Source organism: Dromaius novaehollandiae, chromosome 1, assembly GCF_036370855.1.
Source record: "Dromaius novaehollandiae isolate bDroNov1 chromosome 1, bDroNov1.hap1, whole genome shotgun sequence".
NCBI lineage: Eukaryota > Metazoa > Chordata > Aves > Casuariiformes > Dromaiidae > Dromaius > Dromaius novaehollandiae.
In genome coordinates, this window is record NC_088098.1 from 66,163,414 (window position 1) to 66,182,135 (window position 18,722).

At 42.9% G+C, this 18,722-nt stretch overlaps 2 protein-coding genes across 4 annotated transcripts in view; one reads left to right on the top strand and one right to left on the bottom strand.

Moving 5' to 3' along the window:
- Positions 1–9,752, bottom strand: part of MICAL3 (microtubule associated monooxygenase, calponin and LIM domain containing 3) — a 185,658-nt gene extending 175,906 nt beyond the window's left edge. The window contains exon 1 of the mRNA XM_064515336.1: positions 9,665–9,752. The gene's annotated coding sequence lies outside the window, so the exon portion shown is untranslated. The remainder of the gene's footprint in view (positions 1–9,664) is intronic.
- A 1,916-nt stretch (positions 9,753–11,668) lies between these two features.
- On the top strand, positions 11,669–18,545 carry PEX26 (peroxisomal biogenesis factor 26). Of its 3 annotated transcripts, none has more exons than XM_026116906.2 (5): positions 11,669–12,033; positions 12,594–12,734; positions 13,252–13,565; positions 15,049–15,195; positions 15,966–18,545. In XM_026116906.2, exons 1-5 carry the CDS (start codon positions 11,822–11,824, stop codon positions 16,067–16,069), a joined length of 918 nt encoding a protein of 305 aa, XP_025972691.2. In that variant the 5' UTR covers positions 11,669–11,821; the 3' UTR covers positions 16,070–18,545. The 3 variants fall into 3 exon arrangements, with proteins under 3 accessions (XP_025972691.2, XP_025972693.2, XP_064371432.1); XM_026116908.2 differs by having other exon boundaries at positions 15,049–15,103; XM_064515362.1 differs by having other exon boundaries at positions 15,620–16,108.
- The last annotated feature ends 177 nt before the right edge of the window (positions 18,546–18,722 follow it).

Below are 18,722 nucleotides of genomic sequence, written 5' to 3' on the forward strand. Positions count from 1 at the left end.
TATTAAAACTGCAGTAATAACACCCACATTGCAAGCACACTGAAACCCTAGAGGAAGAAATTCTTCCTCCCATCAAAGACAGCAAAATCATTTCATCATTTCAGGAAGCCTTCATACTCCAAACCTCCTCTAACCATTTTCATTCCACTTCCCTTTGATTACCTGAATTGTTAATCAAGGTTAATCAGCTAATGTTTTTCCCAGTGTTTTGAATGAGTAAAGCACTGTATAAATCCTTGGCATGAATGATTTATTAGGCTATTATTTATTTTACTGTTGCTGTTCTCTGTGCTCTTTTTTGTTGTTGTTGTTCCCCTTCATAGGCAGTGGCCATGGTGAGGCCCATGTTATCGTAGCTATTATTTCTAGCCCAAATTATGCAGCCAGGAACACCATCCCACTATGGCTGTTCCAAGATTACAGCTTTTCTGGCACTGTCACATGTGCTTTTATGGAGTCTAAATATGCAATGAAGACCTTGTGCCCCATTATCCACTTAACAGCATTTTCACCTTGCCACCAGACTCAGATTTCAGCCTTGCTGCAACTATCCACTTACAGCATCTGCATAGTGGTGAGAACAGATGGAGGCTCTCCTCAGTCAGCATGACAGCAGAAACCAAGGGTAGTTGCAGCTCCTCCCAAAAGGAGATCTGTTTGCAAACGAAATTCTGCAAATATCTGCAATTCTGTGATTCCTTCAGAAAACCTACTAAGGTGCTGTGATGTCAAAGGGGCTAAGTTCAGACTACGGTGGCCTATAGTTGAGTCACAGTTAGCATGGTCTTCAAGGACAAAGAGGATGATTGTCCATCACAGTCCATCACAATTCTGCCCTAACAAGAAAGGTTTGGGGTCACCTTCCAGCTTTTCTGCAGTCATATTGTATGACTCTGAACAGGCCATTTATAACTAGATTTACGAGTGTGTTCATTCATTTTGGATGTCTCAAGTTTTGGTTGTTTTGAGACACCAGAGATGCAATTTTAAATGATGGAGGCACCTACCCCTCCAGTTGAAATCAGAAGGCTCTGTACTCATTGTTTCTCCAGATCCTATGAGGTAAACGTACAAAAACTTGTTTTGCTTTGTTTTTCTTTAACTGTCATCCATAAAAATTCTGCTTCATAATTGAGAGAAAAGTCAAGTTCTTTCCTTCTTACTCATTCAACATTCAACAGGCCAGATTAGGCCAGCAGGGATGCCAAAAATATAACTCTTCGAAACTTGGTAAACAATTTTGTTGATACTGCTGAAAATGGAGTAGAATCATTTTCTCTTAGTGCATTGGCTCTTCAAGGCTAATAACAGCTCAGTTCTTTGAGTGGCTGAACTCGGCAGACCCCACTGTCAACACACACAGGGCAGGCAGAGCTGCTGAATTTCATGATCATCCTCTACTGTTCCAGTTTACTTTAACTCCTGTAGGGTCTCTGAAGCAAAAGACTGTCTCACCTTCAAAGACACTGAAGCAGCAAAGGACAATTTCAGAAACAAAGTTTCTGTAATGTTCCTTTCTTTTCCTTTCTTCCTTGCCTAGCTCACTGTTAGACAAGCATAGGATCATTTCCAAGCAGAAAGGTCCAAGCAGAGCACTGAAGGCAGAACTGATCTGCCTTGGAAGGCAGGTCCCACTTCCAAAGCTTCCTGATGTGGTGTATATCACATGAGGAACACTATGGGGGAAGGGAAGGAAGGCCAAAACTCATGAGAGAAGTAAAAGAAGAGAGAAAAGCACCCTAATCATTCTCCCCTCACAATGCCCCTTTCTTACATATCCTCACATTGTAAGCAGCTATGGGTGTGGTTTTTGGTGGGAATATGAATCCCTGGTTTCTTCTAATCTTTCTCGTCTTGTCCCTTATTGTGTTTGGAAGAACACTGTCAACAGCACCGGCTGCCAGTCAGGAGGGCCAGGCAAAGCATCTCTTGCAAGTTCTCCAAATAAGTCCCACAGTGATAACCAGGGGTATGCCAAACAAGACGGTCACAGTCCCCGGGGATGGGAAACATTTGGATTTCCAGTGAGTCAGCAACTGCGGAGCACAGTGCCAGAGAGCAAAACTGAGGCAGAAAGGCAAAGGGAGACAAATAGGCAGCGTGGAGAAGAAACATAGAGAACACAAATTCAAAACAGCTTACTCTGAGCTACCTTCTAAGGTTTAACTCACTTGTGCCTGGCATCTTTAAACACAAGCAGAGCTGGTTGAAGCAACAGAAAGGTGGCATACACTTGTGCTGAGGCCTGTATACATACAGACATGGAGGCTTGAACAGACAGCATGGAGAATCCAAATACTGAGGTTGAAGTCTCTGTAAGTGTGTGTGTGTGCACGTGCGCGCCTGGGTGTGTCGGCGTGCACATGCATGCACATGCAGTATCAACAGCTTTGAGAGGTAGAAAAATCAAAACTTAGGCCCTGCATAATAACAGGATATGCTTAACAACCTTAAGATTTTAGCTTTAAAGAAAATACCCCACATCACAAGCACTTGTGCTAAAAATACAAAAATCGATACAAAGGAGTGAGGATGAACAGAAGTGATTACTGAAGTTTGTCTGTCTGCTATGCATTAGTGCCTGTGCTGGAGAAGGTGCGTAAACTTGCTGGTGTGTTCTCTGCAGCTCTGTATGGTACTGCTTTAGCTGAAGAAAACTGCTAAGGCAAATCTGCCATAACTATCCTGACTGACAGGTTTCTCTGATGGATGTAAACAGCAAATTGTAAGTTTGAACAAATTGCAGCAAAAGGATGATGATATGCTGCTTGGGTGTCCAATACAGAAGGTAAGGAAAGAGCCCTGTGGAGAAGACTGCGCAGAAGGAAAAAACAGTATAAGTTTTGACTTTTTTTTCCACCAAATCAAGAAGGAAGCCGGTTATGGATCTTACTTGTCTTTGGCTACAATCACACTGCAGGAGTAGGGGGATTGGTTTCTGTGGCTCATTAACCCAGGCTGCTGCTGTTTCATGGAGATCAATGTATCATTTAATAGGAAGAGGCTTTTCAGCTCTGCAAGATTTTATCTGCTGATGGCTAACATGATATTTATAGACATATCCATCAGCCTAACAGCAGGAAGCAATTCTCTAGGGGTCAAATTGGGTGGATTCCCTCCATTTAAACCCCATTATGGATGCAGCTTTCTGTATAGGATTAACCACTTAACCCACTGAATCCTGAACATCATCAGCTATTGTTCACAAGCATTGATGATCTCCATGGCTTAGTTGGGGGATGGTTGACTTGTTTTCAGTGTCAATTATCTTTTCAAAGAATAAGGTTCTTTGTCAACCTCTAACTTGCTGAGCAATGTGAAGTCAGTCTATTAAGTACATCACAGCGCTCTTTAACTCTGTAATTTAGGCAGCACAAGAGACTTAGTCTCAAGATTATCCTACTTCTGGCCAATCTGGATCTTTAACTGTCACATGAATAATGAGACCAGAGTACCAGCTTTGATTGCAGCAAACTTAGGAAAATAAAGAACAATGATTTGGAAGATCAAGGCAGAAACTCTGTGCAGCTTATGTAATATGTTTTAATGCTTTCAGCACAACTTTTGGTAATGGTTTACAGAGCACGCTTCCCTGCTAAGACTATTTTGAGAGTCGGCTCCTTTGGGGATTTAGCATGCACTGATTCTATCTCCTAAAATTAGCGAAGTATCTTTCTAGTATTGATTTTCTTCTGGTGAACACACCTTTTGGCATGAGACAGTCTTGCAAAGGGAGCTTAGAATAGGCCCATTGTTCAGGCAGCTTACAGTGCATAGGGACTGTTAACTGCTGCTTAATTTGACATGAGAAAGATGGATGCCTAGTCCTGGCATGGACAAGCGTTCTTGAATACAAATAACAAAATTTGAGCTATTTAAGGTTCTGTTTCCAATTGCCAAAGATATCATCAGTCATGTCCATCTACTCTCCCTTTCAAACTTAGCATGACCTCCCAGTCCCCCTATTTCTCTTAACCTTCCCTAGTGTTTACAGTGACCTCCAGGACCCTCATCACTCGGCTCTGTACTCCCCCTGCCAGCCTGACATACTAGCATGCAGCAATAATCTTCCTCTGTCTGCTAGCCTCCTCCTGCTTCCTCACAAATACATTTCAAGAGAAACATGAGGGCACAGCACTGCCTATCCTTAAGTGCTCTAACAAAGTCCCTGACTTCTGACAGAACCCAGCAAGCTCCCCACACTCCCAGAACTGTTCAGTTTATACATGAGTCTCATTTTGCTACTTTGCTCTGGAACTATTGACTTCTGCTAGTGTATACAGCAAACAGCACTGCTGCTTTGCTTTTCTCTAGTCCCTTTGCTTGCATACCAAGATCACAGAACAACTCACAAATACAACTAAAAATAAAAAACTAATAAGCCCTGTATCCGGTAGGAGAGACAATGACATTATCACCTCTGTTATAAGAAAAGGAAACTTTAAGTTCAAAAAGAGAGATGTTTTAATGAAAGAAATGTCTAGTCAATGAACTCTGCGTCTAAGGAGGCTTGGGATAATTTTAATGCTTGAATGTATCTATCCAGAGCATTTTTAATTTTTAGCTAAATCAAGACCCTTGTGCAAGTCTATTAATTAGTAGAATTATTTTAAAAAATTGACTCCATTTCATAGTTCCTTAATCATTTTGGAAACACCTGTAGCAGCTTAACAAGTCATTTGTCAGCGCCCTGAGGGCACTAATAGGCCTAAACTGCCCTGATTGGCCTCACCCAGGACCTCCAGGTTGCACCTTCTGCTCACTGGTCTAGGGGGCCCTATTTCAGCTCTGGCCTGGGTACCCAGGCCTGGTCTGAGCCATGCAGTTCTGCACGTCTTCAGGCCTCAGTCTCTCTCTCCTGGGTGGACCTTGGACCCATGTCATAGCCTTGTCTCCACATGCTCCTGACTGGACTCCTTGACTGGATCCTGAACCTAATTCATCACGTCGCCTTGTATGGGGCTGTTGACAAAACCTGTTATCAGCACCCTGCTCTGCCCACCCGATTCAGATACTCGGATGCCACGGGCGAGACTGCACCCTGGGCGGTGAGAGCACTGCAGCTGCCTGTGCCGGGCCCACCCTCAGCTCACAACTTGTCCCACCTCATGGAGCAGCCCCGCTCTTGCTGCTCCATGCCATCTTTGCCCCCGCACACAGGCCACTCTCTGCACAATGCTGCTGCAAGAAAGGATCTGGCGAGTGCTGCCCAGCCCATTCCAGTGCAAAGCCAGCAAGTCACCTTGGTGCAAGCCCTTCTCAGTGGTAGCTGAAAAACAGCCACTGACTCTGCAGTGAAGTGGCTAATGAGCCCAAACACAAGTTGCTGCGTTACTGCTCTCCACAGATGAGCCAGTGTTGAACTGGGTCAAGAACAACTAACTATGGGAAAACCATGCTGAATTCCCCCAGCTAGATCTGCTAAAGGGTGACTTTAGTAGGAGAGAGGAAAGTTACGGCTTAAGGTTCACTTTGATAAACCAAAAACATTTAAAATACAACTTGCCCTACCTATAGTAGAATTCCAAAAGATATTAATTACAGCTTATTAGCTTTGGCATAATATTTCAAGCAAGTGTTTTCAGGCTGTCCATACTGAGTCATTTTTTGGAAATGAATATTTTTGGAGCTAACCCTAAGCGAGAAATCACTTCAGATTTGCTAATACAAACTGAGTTTTCAACTTCCTTTGTCAACAGGCAGCTGGAACAACAATGTATCTAGACAATTAGGACCTGTCTTTTCAGACAGTCCTGGCTCAGACTTCTGTTAAAGCTGAAAACTCAAGGACAGGCAACAGTTAGATTTCTTATGGGCTGCCCTTCCCCCATTGCTGAGAAGTAAACAAGCAGGCTCAAGGCTACATAAACTAATTAGACACCTAATCCTATGTTTGTCTGCATCTAGTATCACTATGACACTTCTGAGAAAGGCAAGAACAACCAGCAAGTAAAAAAGGCACAGAGAGAAAGAGAAATTTAATTTGCAGGAGAAACTGAAAGTAATACACTGCTCTAGATACTAATTTTACACAAACTATAATCGTAACTCTCAATCCAATAAGACTCTAAAATAGCATACGGGTCTTCAAAACCAGGGGAGAAATCCTTCCCAAAATAAGAGATGCTGCATTTTCACCAACTACATTAAAAAGCTCAGAAGCAAATTAAGGAAAAAGTAACAAATTCTTAATTACTAAATCAAGTTTGTGAGCCAAACAGCAAGAAGCAAAGTTCTGCCTGCTGCAGTCCTCACACTGAACTGGCACAGCAACACATTTAACCTGGCCAAACACAGACAGGCTGCATCATTGAACAATCTCTTCCTAGCTGATCCTCTCCAGAGCGTTAGACACTGTTACCTAGCAACTCTACAGCACTGCTGGCTTTTCTAAAACAATCTTTGATTAAAACTTTTATGAGCATCACAATACCAAGTCAAATAAGAACCAGGACAACAGCCTGAGAGACAGAAGAGTTTGCTTCATTAACTTATGTAACATTTTCTATAATTCCTAGATCACAATGCAGAACAGGAAGCATTTGGATGTTTGCAGTTATAATCAATAGAAGATTGTGCTAAGCTTGAATTCAAAATGTGGGACAGGTTTTTGACAAACACTGGAACAAAAAGTACTGAAAAGCCATGAAGGTATGGCAAAGATAACGTGATCTAAGAAAATACATTTTTTTCTTCTCATTTGCCTTATGGCAGCGGTACATTTATGATTCACATTGTCAAACATTTCTCCCAACTATGGGAGCATGATGTTCACTTTTGAAAATGAAGAAATATAGAGATTAATGGGTGAAAACAGATTTCAGCATGTGGGGCTTCAAGAAAAGATATTAACAGTTAGAAGGGGAAGCAACTCTGAATCAGCAGAGCAAAGAGATGTGGTGGTAGGCAAAGACGATTTAATTTACTTACAGTGATGACAGCCCTTAGTATTTTCCTCACAGATAATAACTGGTTGCAGAAAAGAAGCTGCCTTAGGCCTTTAACCAAACTGGTCACCTTAAAGCTATGAAATGCCCCACCCAGCACTAATTATTACTATTGTAACTGGTAACCATGAAATAAGAAGTAACAACATTTATTCTTTGAATGCTGGGTTGCCAGGTTTGGTATTTTGTTGGATATAGAGCAAAGAATAAGGCATGATCAACTTAAAATCACTCTTCTTTTCTAAAAGCTTTTGCTATTATATTAGTAAAATTCCAGCTCTACAAACTGTGAAAATACCTCCACATTTCCAATTTTACAGTTTCCAGTGTTTGCATCTTACACTGTGTTTTTAAGATGAAGGTTAAAACAGGGATTTGCTCAGACCTTAACATCACGTGATACATCCCCACCTAGTTGGATTGTGACTATGACTACCCCTGTAGTTATCTTTACTGTCTTCTCGCTAGCATCCTCGACTCTTGTTTATATGCGTTTTCATGCAGCCAAAGTTAAGAGGCAAGTGCTTTAAAAAACTAGGAACATTAGCAGGTGGCCTCAAAATCAGGTGAGGCACCTCTCACCACTATTTTAAAAACAATAAAATATTTGTTTGATTCTGTCCTAAGTAAAATAAGAAAGATTTCAGACTTGGCCATCCGTTAGATGCATAACCAAAAAGTGTTCACCTTCACACAACTGAAGGCTCTAATGACAGCCTGCCAGAAGCTAGAGGAAGCCCTGAATTTGGGTTAATTGAAGGGAACTGGAGCAAGCTATCTTCATATTTAATAGGGATGTATTGCTCATGGGAAATACAAGCAAATAACAGGTTCCAGCATGTAATGGTCTAGCCAGACCCAAACAAAAGCACATGGTTATGAAGAAGGAGTGCTGCACGCTGAGACCTGCAGTGTCTGTGGACCTCATCGCTTTATTAAAGATGAAGTTGCTTATAAGCTATAATGTACTATAAAACTCCACAGCTTTCCTACAGACCATACTTCGTTCAACTGTGTTTATAATGCCCTTTATATTTCCAGATTTTCTATTCTTTTTCTGGGGGGGGAGGGTGTAAGTGGGTTTCTTTCTCTTCAAATCAGACTATAGAGCCTCACTGTTTCTAGCTCAAAGTCTGCCTAATGCTGCTAATCTCATATTAACAGCCTACTGACACAGAAGAGACCGCAGAAAAGACTGATTGTCAGCTTTCTGGCCCTGTGACCGCATGCTGGTCAGATCTGGATTAATACTTGAGACGATTTACCTCAGGAGGCCCTGTTGCAGGTGCCTGTATCTCTAACTCTCCTTGAACTGCTTCACAAGAGTGGGAGGAGGAAAATTTGAATTCACAGCTGGTGAAGACATAAAGAAGGTCCCTCTGCAACTCACTTCCTTTCCTTTCCTATAGAAAATCAAGATGACAGCAATAAAAAAAACCCTCTAGATTTCAGATAAGAGGCAAGGAGTCAGGCATCAACATCCCACCCATGACACAAAATGCTCTTACTACCTGTTCCTGAGAGTAAGTTTTCTTGAATTTACCTTCTCTCATTTCTACAAACTGCTATCCAGGAAGCAGGAGCACAGCCAAACAGGTTGATTTCCTTCAATATATTTATAGTGGTATAGCCCTGCTGTGTGGGGTATGGTCACATACAAGAGTGACTCTTCCAAGTTTAAAAACAGTTTATACTGTTTACATTTAAGGAAAGATGGAAAAATAGCATCATTCTTATCCTGCAATGAGTGTCCACGTGACAGTTTAGTTCACCAGCCCAAACTGCCTCAGACATCTCTCCACAGCTGGACTGTATCTCCGTTTGCAGTACTGTGCCATACCTACCCTCCTGCTCCATGACCCTACATAGTAGAGGTACGTTGTTGGGATGACAGATCAGACTGACCAGCTGCACTTGACGTCACTGAGCGGCCACACACTGCATCTCAGATGCATGAGAGAGATGTCTGACCGCAGGGACGAGAGAGAGAGGCAGAAGCCAATTCTGTCCTTGTCAAAGTTGACCGCTAAGACTTTACAGATCAGAATTTGGTGTTAGATTGTCTTTGGTCTCCACTAAGACAATTCTGTTTGACTTCAGAAATTTTTTATTTTGCTTGTTAACAAATTGCCAGTAAAATAAGTAATTGTTCCTAACCCAACCTTAAACAACTTTTTAACTGAGTTACTATCATTTGCAGGTTAGAGAACTGTTAGAGGTTTGGCCATCAAGGCACCATACTGTCCCCTCTAGGAAAATGGATGAAGTACAAAAACATTCTACCATGCTTTACAGAGAAATTATTTTTACCCATAGTTGTTGTTACAAGGCTGCTTGTTCCATCTTAGCTTCTTAAACAGCCAGACTGCAGCTCATACAGATCTTCTGTTTAGAACAGCTCCCACTCTCTCCACCTTTTCTGTACTTCTAACATAACTGCATTATTGTTGCAGTTCACATATCTTTCTGTAGTTTTTTATTAATAAAGAACACCTGCAAGAAAACAGGATCTGACTCACTTTGCAGCACAGCTGCTCCTGCCGCTTACTTCCCCACCTGAAACAACAATACTCTTTTTCAAAAATCACTGTCATCATCACAGCAAACAATTCTAATATTACCACTATACCACTGTACTGTCTTTCTAAGGAACAGAATATTCTTGTCTGCTCTCCTCAAAAGACATTATTGAATATCTTTGCATATTATGAACCTACCTCATTTCATGCTGTCTCACTCCTTTTCTGATTCTCAGTGGAGAGTATTCAGTGACTGTTAAGTCTTTTTCAAAATTGATTCCTTATCCATATTTGGGAATTTGTGCTGGGCACTAGCTGGTACAATGCATACTCTTCCCACAGTGCACTTTGGGACTTGTAGTTCCCAAAAAGGAATGTTGTTTTCCAGATTGCAAGTACCAAGCAACAGTAACAAAAGTCTGAAATGTGTTTATCCCCTAGTTTGCTTAGCTGCTCAGCCCTTCCTTTTACAATGTTTTTATTCTGTGGTTTTGGCTTAACCAAGCTGAATCTTTCTGAAATCTCTTCTGCAGTCAATAGTACAACATACAAACTCTAATGCATTGGCTTGTGAAAGCTGCTAGTATAGAGTGTTCCTCCTGATGAGGAGAAGGGGTTTGATTCTCCCAGGTGTAAACAATTGTTTATAAGAGAGTTATGACCAAATTTTTAGTCATACTTCCCATGCTTTCTTTCACACTTCCCACAGTGAAATGGCATAGAAGTTTCATTTTAAAACCTGTACTTGACACTTTAACGTATGCTTTGCATTCGTATCTTTGATTTTTCATTAAATAATTATAGTAGCAGTCAGTGTTACAAAACAGTATATTAAATACTCTCATCTAGAGACTCATTTCTGAAGAGTTTTCACATGGTGAAATCATTATTTTGTAACCAAGACACCCTATTGTTTTGAAATATCAGTTAAATAAGAATGTGAAACATGTTGTATTATTGCATGCCTAGTACTGAGGGTACAGTGGAGGAGCTTGTTCTTAAGTCCAAACTCCAGTTCATTAAATAGTTTAACACGCTCAAAACCCTGGATGCATGGTTTTCAGTAAGGTAGTAACCAAAGCAAAGATTCCTGAGGAACATGCCATCAGGAGATGAAGGCCAGCGTTAGCCTGACACAGCAAGCTGCTTGGCAAAGATCTGCTTCAAAGGCAGACATGCATTAAGGTGTAATGGGAGTGCTCTCCAATTATTTTTCACTCAAAAAAAAAAAAATCCTCTCCTGCTGGCTGTTTATAGCGAGGAAAACCACAGGACCACAACTTTATTGCTTTATTTCAAAGCAACTCTTCTGTGCCTTAAAACCATCTATTTAGCAAACAGAAACGCTTGTGGTTTGCGTGACACCTTGCGGTCGGGGAGAAGAAAAGCAGCGACCTTTGCTAGGTTCTTTGACCCTCCTGCTCGTTAGGGCCGCTCAGGGTGGAAAATTTTGGTTTGGGTTTAATTGTTCTCCGCTGGCAGCCACAAGGGCAGGAAATTAAAGGTTTAAATTATTAAACAAAGCCCAACTGAGGCACAAACCTCCGGATACCTTATCACCAAGGCAAAGACAGATACACTTCCCCACCTTAAAAGAAACGCTTTTCTGTCTAGGGCGCACACAGATTTAGGACACTGAAGACCCTCCTTCGGGCAGCGTGTGTTTTCCAGGATGCTGCTGAATGAACGCTTAGGATTTCTTGCTACTACAGAGAAAGAAAAAAAAAAAACCACCGTAAGTGCCACCTTGCGGCCAGCATGTTCAGTCCCCCAAACGCTCCCCAAGTTGCTCTCTAACCATCCCCACAAACTTCACTCGGCTTTTACTGCGATGCAAACCCGGGCTTCGCGAAATAGCAGGGAGGTCCGGGAAGGACAGAAAGCAAGCGTAAAATACGAGCGTAGCGCTAAGTCCTTTTTGTCGTCGCAATGTCTGGAGCCGGGCGGCAGGAGAGATGGGGGAGAGCCCGTTGTAACCCAGCCCACGCAAAGGTTCCCCCCCACCACCTGCCGCCTCTCCCACGGCGGTTTGCGTTAAGCCACCCACATCCCGCTAAACCGCGGCTCCGGGGGAGGACCGGGCCGCCGAGAGGGGACCGGCGCTCCGAGTAGCCCCATGCTGCCGGAGACTACAGCTCCCGTGACCACATGGGGCGGGAAGATGGCGGCTAGGGCGGGGAAGATGGCGGCCGGGGCGGTGCCTCTGCAGCCGTGAGTGGGCGGGAAGATGGCGGCCGGGGCGGTGCTTGCGCAGCCGTGAGGAGGGCGGTAGCGGTGGCTGGTGCTTTCCTATCGGCGTTGCTGGGTGCGGCTCGCTGCGGGGCCGAGCGGAGCGGCAGCCCTCCCGCCGCCGCCATGAGGAGCGAGCCGGCGGCGGTGCTGAGCGGGGCGGCGGAGCTGCTGCGCAGCAGCGAGCCCCTCGCTGGGCCGCCGGTGTCGGCCCAGGCGGCCTCGCTGCTGGAGGAGGCGACGGACCTGCTGGTGCTGCACCGCGACTTCGCCGCCGCCGTGGAGCGGTGCGAGGCGGGCTGTGACAGCCTGGGCCCCGCCGAGGCCGAGGCTGGGAGGTATGGGGTGGCGGGGCCGGGTCTGGTTTAGAGGCTCGTGGGGTTTCAGGCTGGTTTGGGAGCTGTGTCTGGCTTGTGTCTGGGTGGCCGGAGGGCTCTTGGGGGGCTTAATGACCTGTTTTCTGTGGTAGGAGCCCCCTTGTTTTGGGCTAGCAGCATATCATCTGTGCTAGCAGTAATGGTATTGGTGGGCTGCGGTATGGCTTTTAATAACTAGATAATTAGCAGAAGGTGAAGCTTGTTGATTAAAAAAAATTAGTGATCATTTAAAACGTGGCTTGTTCTGCTGTTTGATAACAGCCTGTCCATATTTCACAAGAAAGAACTTGTGTTTGTTTGAGGAGTGAGATGCACGCCTGGAAACCTTCCCTTCTTGGGCCTGGAAATACGTAGCTAGCGCAGAAGTGCTGAATTTGCCTGTGTATTTTGAGAGGAGGAAAGGGAAAGTGCTGTCAGAGAATAACAAATCATCTAGGCAAGGATGTACCTCACTTGGAAAAGGTGCAAGGGGAAACTTGGCTATGAGAAGTGCTCATTTAGGTGTCTGTCTTTATTTTCAGCTCTGCGGAAGTGAGATGCTCCCTCTGTGTTGTGGGGATTCAGGCCATGGCAGAGCTGAACCGGTGGCGGGAAGTTCTGTCTTGGGTCCTGCAGTACTATCATGTCCCTGAGCATCTGCCGCCAAAAGTCCTGGAGCTATGGTGAGTTTCTCACTGTGGCTGCTGGGTACACAGAACTCGCAATAGTTAGGTTTGATAACAGGCCATCCTAGAATAGTGTATGATATTTTCACTTTGCATGCTGTAGACCAGGATGAAAGTGGAACCTGAGACAAGCATGTTCTTGAAAAGAAAACTGATTTTAAAAAGCTGAGTTAGCTCCTGTTGCAGACCTTTCTGTTCTCTGAATGCATACTCACGTGCTAGCCACCCTGAGCCTGCTGAGAGACTGCCTTTGGGAGCATCTGGACATGTGTGTGCCTGAACATGCCTGCAGGCCAGCAGACTGCTTTAGGGTGATAAGGAACAAAAGGGGTGATTCTGAGGGAGTAGCATCAGTGGCTGCACCTACTGTCTATCTAGGAAATCTCTCTTCCTGTGTCTGGAGTGTAGACCTTGACATATGCCTTGATGATAGCTGCTTGTGAGTAATAACTGTCAGTCATCTCAGTTTAAAAAGCTGTAGTATTTTCTAATGTTTATCTTTTTTCTGTTCTAGTATCCTGTTATATAGCAGAGTGAGAGAGCCCCAGGTCATGCTGGAGGTTGGCAGTAGCTGGCTGAGAGACATAACCAATAAGAGCCTCCCTGAGTATGGTTCGTTGCTGGAGCTCTATGTGTTGCGTGTTTTGCTTCCCCTCGGCCAGTTTGAGGGGGCAGAAGAGCTTGTACGGGGCTGCGATGTTTTTGACAGTGCGCAACAGCTAGCGCTTCTCAAGACCATTTGTGAAAGCAAATGTCAGTGGACTCAACAGGAAGAGATGCACTCAGCTGCTGAAGAGCAGCAGGACACCACAAGAGAGTGTGTTTTGGGTAGGCTTTTCCTCCATTGTCTGTGCTTTTCCTTTTTTTTTTTTTTCTTTTTTTTTCCTTCCCCTTCTAAGTTTTAGAGATCTGGGTATCTTAAATGCTATCAAAATGGTTCAATTTAAATTGTAAAGTAAATCATATACATCTGTGTTCTGTTTCTGTTATCTATGGACTGTCTGTTCCCTTCCTTCTAATCTGTGATAGTCTATCCCAGAACTTCAACATGTGCCCTTGACCTATCAGAGTGAGACAGCTTCCCCAAGCACTCAGGACTTTGCAGTGTGTGCAGACAGCAAACTGTCACTGGCATGCCAAGAAGGGAAACAAGTTTGGAAAAGTGAAAGCTGCTCATAGGTCATTTGTTTGTTGTAGCTCTCTCCTACTGTCTGAAGTAGAGGGGCTGTAGTTTGCCTTGTAACTGTTAGGGTATTGCCTGTAAATCCTTGAAGAATTGTTCTGCATGCTGTGTGTGATTCTGCGTAGTTTTTAGCCTGGTTATTATGGCTGTTGCATTGGGGGTAGTCCATCCTGTTCAGACACAACATGGAAAGAGTTTTCGCATCTTGTTGTTGTGCAACACCAGATTCAGAACAGTGGCTTAGGAAGGAAATAGCATATCCTGTTAGCAGCTATGCCACCTCCATGTGTGTGGTTTTGTTGGTTTTTTTTTTGTTTGTTTGTTTGTTTTCCCCTTAAGTCTGGCTGTGTAGTGGTGGTTTCCTTTTACCAGTGAGATGATAATCTGACCACCTTACGGAACACTTCCTTAAATGAGTTAGCAGTATCAATTGAAACAGCTGGTATTGTAAGGCCCATCATGTCTGGCTCTAACAGATCTGTAGTACTACCTAACCAGCATTGTTGGGTCCCTTACTAACAAAGGATAGCAAGTAGTAACTGTGTATTATTAATAATGTCAGGACATACCAGCCATGAGGTAGTCACAGAAGGCAATGAAAGGTTTGCTGATCCGTATGCTGATAATTACAAAGGGGATTTAGTCTCCACCAATGTCAGAAGGTGAGAATTATTTTCAAGCTTCTAATACGTTTCAGAATAAATGTATTAAAGTACAAACAGGCAACCAACAAGTGCATCCTTTAAGGGTATGTGTTGTTGGATCTGTGTACTTTTTGCTGCTTTTCCATTAACAGTGAAGCCCATGTAAAGCAAGCTATGCATGGTATTTAAGTACTACTTATCCTTGAAAACCGTAAATCACTTGAAGTTCTCTCCCAGCAGAGATGTTTACACTGCTATGGTATAAGTTCATATCATCTTAAAGTAGATGCCTAAAAAAGATCTAATGAATTGTACCCTAAAATTATATTGTTTCTCTCTGTTCTGTATAAAAGAGACTCATGTAATCAAACTAAGATTTGTCTACAGTTAGGTGAGATGGATGGCACCTCTATTGACTATTCTAAGCGTTTTCTTTTTTTCCACTCTGTTTTGCCCTAACAGCCTTTTTGTTCTTGTGTTCTAGGTGCTCTGTCCCAAAAGCTCTTGACCACGTTCACATTGCTCCGTAGAGCACTGAGGTCCGTGTCAAGCCACCTCTATTTAATTCCTTACAAAAAGATGCTCTTGGCTGCTTTTGTGCTGTATCTGGTGGTGGTAAGATTAGACCCAGGTACAGAATTTAGATTTCTTTTATTTTTTTAATCCATTATGGCTACAGAGAAGAAATTAACAATTGCTTTTGATGGAATTGCTTTGTAAATGTGTTGTTTTGGGGAGACATAATAGAACTGGGTGGCTAGGAACTTGATTTTTAGGCTTGTTTCTAGTTTTTCCATCTGGAGTCTGCGTAGAAAGATGTAGCTCAACAAAAGCAGTTGTCTGTAAACAGTTATCCCATCTTCAGCTTTTTCTGACAGACAAGCTGCAGACTGTTGGAGACTGGCTGAGCTGTCCTAGACCCAGCCTCTGCCTCAGTCAGCTTGAGGTGCTACAATGTGGTTGCCTTCTGGGGTTGTCTTGTCAGGAAAGCAGAGAGTTGCCCAGGGCAGCAACATATTCATGAGTTTTTTCTGCTTATGCTGGACTCTCACTAGTAATGGCTGCGTGTGTCGCTGAAGAATGGGCTGGTCCTGTGATGCGGATGGCTCCTGGGGAGCGGAGGGAATATGTGTCCCCCCTGTCTGGATACACCCCTTTTACTGGGTGGTAGGTGCTCTATTGCTGTTCCACAGAAAATCCATTGGAAAATACTGAAGAAAGCTTGCTAGGGTTGGGAGTAGTGACCAGGGTGAAGGCCTGAGTACTGAACTGAACAGGAGGAAATGAAACACGTAGGCTTCCATTGACTCTGGTTGGGATCAGTCCTTTCTTAATGTTTAGTGTATCTTAGCTTTCTCTTTTATAATGAAAGGCTCTTCTGCTTTTTGTTTTGTTCTGCAGTTTCTCCCACGTCACTACCGTTTCTTTACAGACTGGTCCAGCTCTTCCGACAGGCTTGGGCAGCTGTGTTTTCTCCAATTCGCAGGCCTCCAGTTCAAGACTAAGTAGCTACCCCTGCAGAACACATTTTTTTTATGCTGCTGCAAAAGTGTCAGTTTGTCTTGAGGATTTCATTAGGCTCTTCAAGGACTGTTGAGATCAGTGTCCCAGTTGAGATGGCCACCTGTGAACTCCTGTGTGATGATGTCTTCCTTTCTTCAGACAGGGAACTGTGTTGCATGAATTTTGAAACCATGCCAAGTATTCCCCACCCACACATGCTTCCCTTGGCTCTGCAACATCGTTCTGTCAAATAGGTGGTTAAAGCTACTCCCTAACCTACAACTGAGTAAGAATCCTTCTAAAATAGCTTGCTTTGGATATACCTCCTCAGTGATGGTTGTGTAGCTAGTTGTGAGCTAGGCTCACTGAGATGTTTTGCAAGGATGGAGCCTTCTTCCAAATGCTGGGCAGTTCTCTGAACAAGGGAAGCAGCGTTCTTGGAGGCAGGACCGTAAAAGACAATGAAGTACCAGGTAATTAGGGGAATATACTGTTTTGCCTGAAGACATCAGAAAAGCCCGGTTCCTGCAGCATGGGATTTAGGACACGCATGTGGAAATAAAACAGAAAATGGAACCTGTTGCCTTTTGAAAGTCACGGTTTCTCTTGACTGATGCCTCCTCATATAGGCATTCTTGATTTTATCATATCTAAGCCAGAAAATGAAGGTGGTGGGACACCAAGACTGTTGTCCTGCACCTGCTGTTCCTAAATGCAAACTACAGCACTTTGTGCTATCCTGATGCATAAAAATTCTTGGGAGCATGTGGTGGCAAGGAAATAAATCTATTTTTTTTAAACTATATTCCATATTATTGTCTAGACTCTGCCTAAAATCTAAAATATGGCTTTAGTAAACAACAGAAGTTGTTGCATTGTTTTACTGTGTTTCCCTATGTTTTGCTATGTTTATTTAGATGTCAGAAAGCCTCCATATGTCTAGAATACTGCCCCCACCATACCTAAAGTCTTGGTTTAGATGAAAGCCATTTATCAATGTTACTGTCATTCAGAGGAAAAGTTTATTTGTAGGTAGAAAGATATATTTCCCAAAGCTGTGGCAGGAAAACTGTCTTTGCAGAATGCTTTGTTTTGTCACCAGACTGACCCCATTTCAGGCCACTGATTCGGATTCCTAGGGTCTGGAGGTTTGGGTTTAGACACTTCATTTCTTCTCCAACCATGCACCTATCATCAATTGGTAGTGGTTAAATCCTAAAGGAGAGAGCACTTAGGTCTTGCTTCAGTAGAAACAATGTTTAAAAAGGTACGTATAGTGGACAAAACAAGTTGGAGGCAAGGAGCCTTTGTGGCAAATGTAGCCACCTATCCCAGCACCTGTGCCAGGAGGAGTCAGATTGGTAACAGCCAGAACTACAAAATAGGGAAATAAGCAGCCTTTTTGGTGGACTCCATCTAACACACCAAAACTGTGAGAAGTAGCCACTATAGATCCCAGCACAGTTTCTTACAACAGTTGTCCTCTTCAGATTGTTCCTTTGTCTCTAGCAATAACTATATACAGAGGTGATGGTTACTTCTCTAAAAGAATAGCAGAGTTGGTGTTTTTAGCTGTGTGCTGTATTGCAGGTCACTTTGAAAAAAGTCTGCATCTGCATTGCTAAAAATAAATCCATTTCTAGTTGTTCTTGAACTATCCCAATACAGAGAAATACTCCAGTGCTACTGTGAGATAAACTGGGGCAGGTCATCTATGAAAGAATGCAGTAATGACCTTGCTTAGTTGTCTCGTAGTAAAAACTAAGACTTTTTTGTCTCTCCTAGGACTTTACAGCAGGATAATTAGTACATAATGCTTCATCCTCACTGTATTAGAAGTTATATTCCCTATATCCACAGGGCACATAGGAAATATTGATACTGCTCTGTGAATTTTGTAACACAACTGTCAGTGTTGTTCCAACTCCTTGTATCCAACACGATGGAAAATGGATAGCATCAAACACACAGAGGTTCTGTCCAGATAGGAGCTCTTCTAAGAATGGCTATGTTGCATCTACTGGTCCCCTGTTTTACAAAGTCTAACTCTAAATACTTTGTAAAGCAGTTAATGAAATATCAAAGTTCATTCTAAAGGAAGGCCAAATCTTAACCAATACCTGACTGTTCAGGTAGCAACAATCTGTTTGCTCTAGTTTTCTATTCATGTTTTTAGTTAGATGGCACAGTTGCATTTGTAGGGTTGGGACCAGTGGTATGTACAGACCATATGTTATGTTTAGAATCCTGTTAAATGTCATAGCCGTTAATTTCCAGGGACATTAACATTTAATTTGATTTTAATCATAGTTTGGCAACCTCCACTTTCTTTCAATACTACTGATTTTGTATTTGTGTTGTATTTAATTCATCATGAGAGGGAAAGAAGGCAAAAACAAGCTATCAGGGTTTTTTGCAATTAATACTAAAAATGCAATTTAATTTTCACAATAAAATGACTACTGATTTATCTCTTCATAGAGGTGCTTATTTGTGTTGTGATTAAGTACATTAAGATTTTCACATTTAATGTATTGATACTTTACAGTTTTCAGATCACTTCTGGAAATGTTTCATTACCTGTCTTAATCATACAGACATATTTAAATTAAGTAGAGGAGTTATTCATTGTGAATAACTGCCTGACTAGATCTA

What these genes read in the sequence shown, in the direction of transcription:
- PEX26 (XM_064515362.1), top strand. Translation starts at nt 11,822, where the DNA reads ATGAGGAGCGAGCCGGCGGCGGTGCTGAGCGGGGCGGCGGAGCTGCTG. An exon ending in CCAAAAGTCCTGGAGCTATG is followed by an intron (nt 12,735 to 13,251) that starts GTGAGTTTCTCA and finishes TTTCTGTTCTAG; the next exon opens with TATCCTGTTATATAGCAGAG. An exon ending in CACAAGAGAGTGTGTTTTGG is followed by an intron (nt 13,566 to 15,048) that starts GTAGGCTTTTCC and finishes CTTGTGTTCTAG; the next exon opens with GTGCTCTGTCCCAAAAGCTC.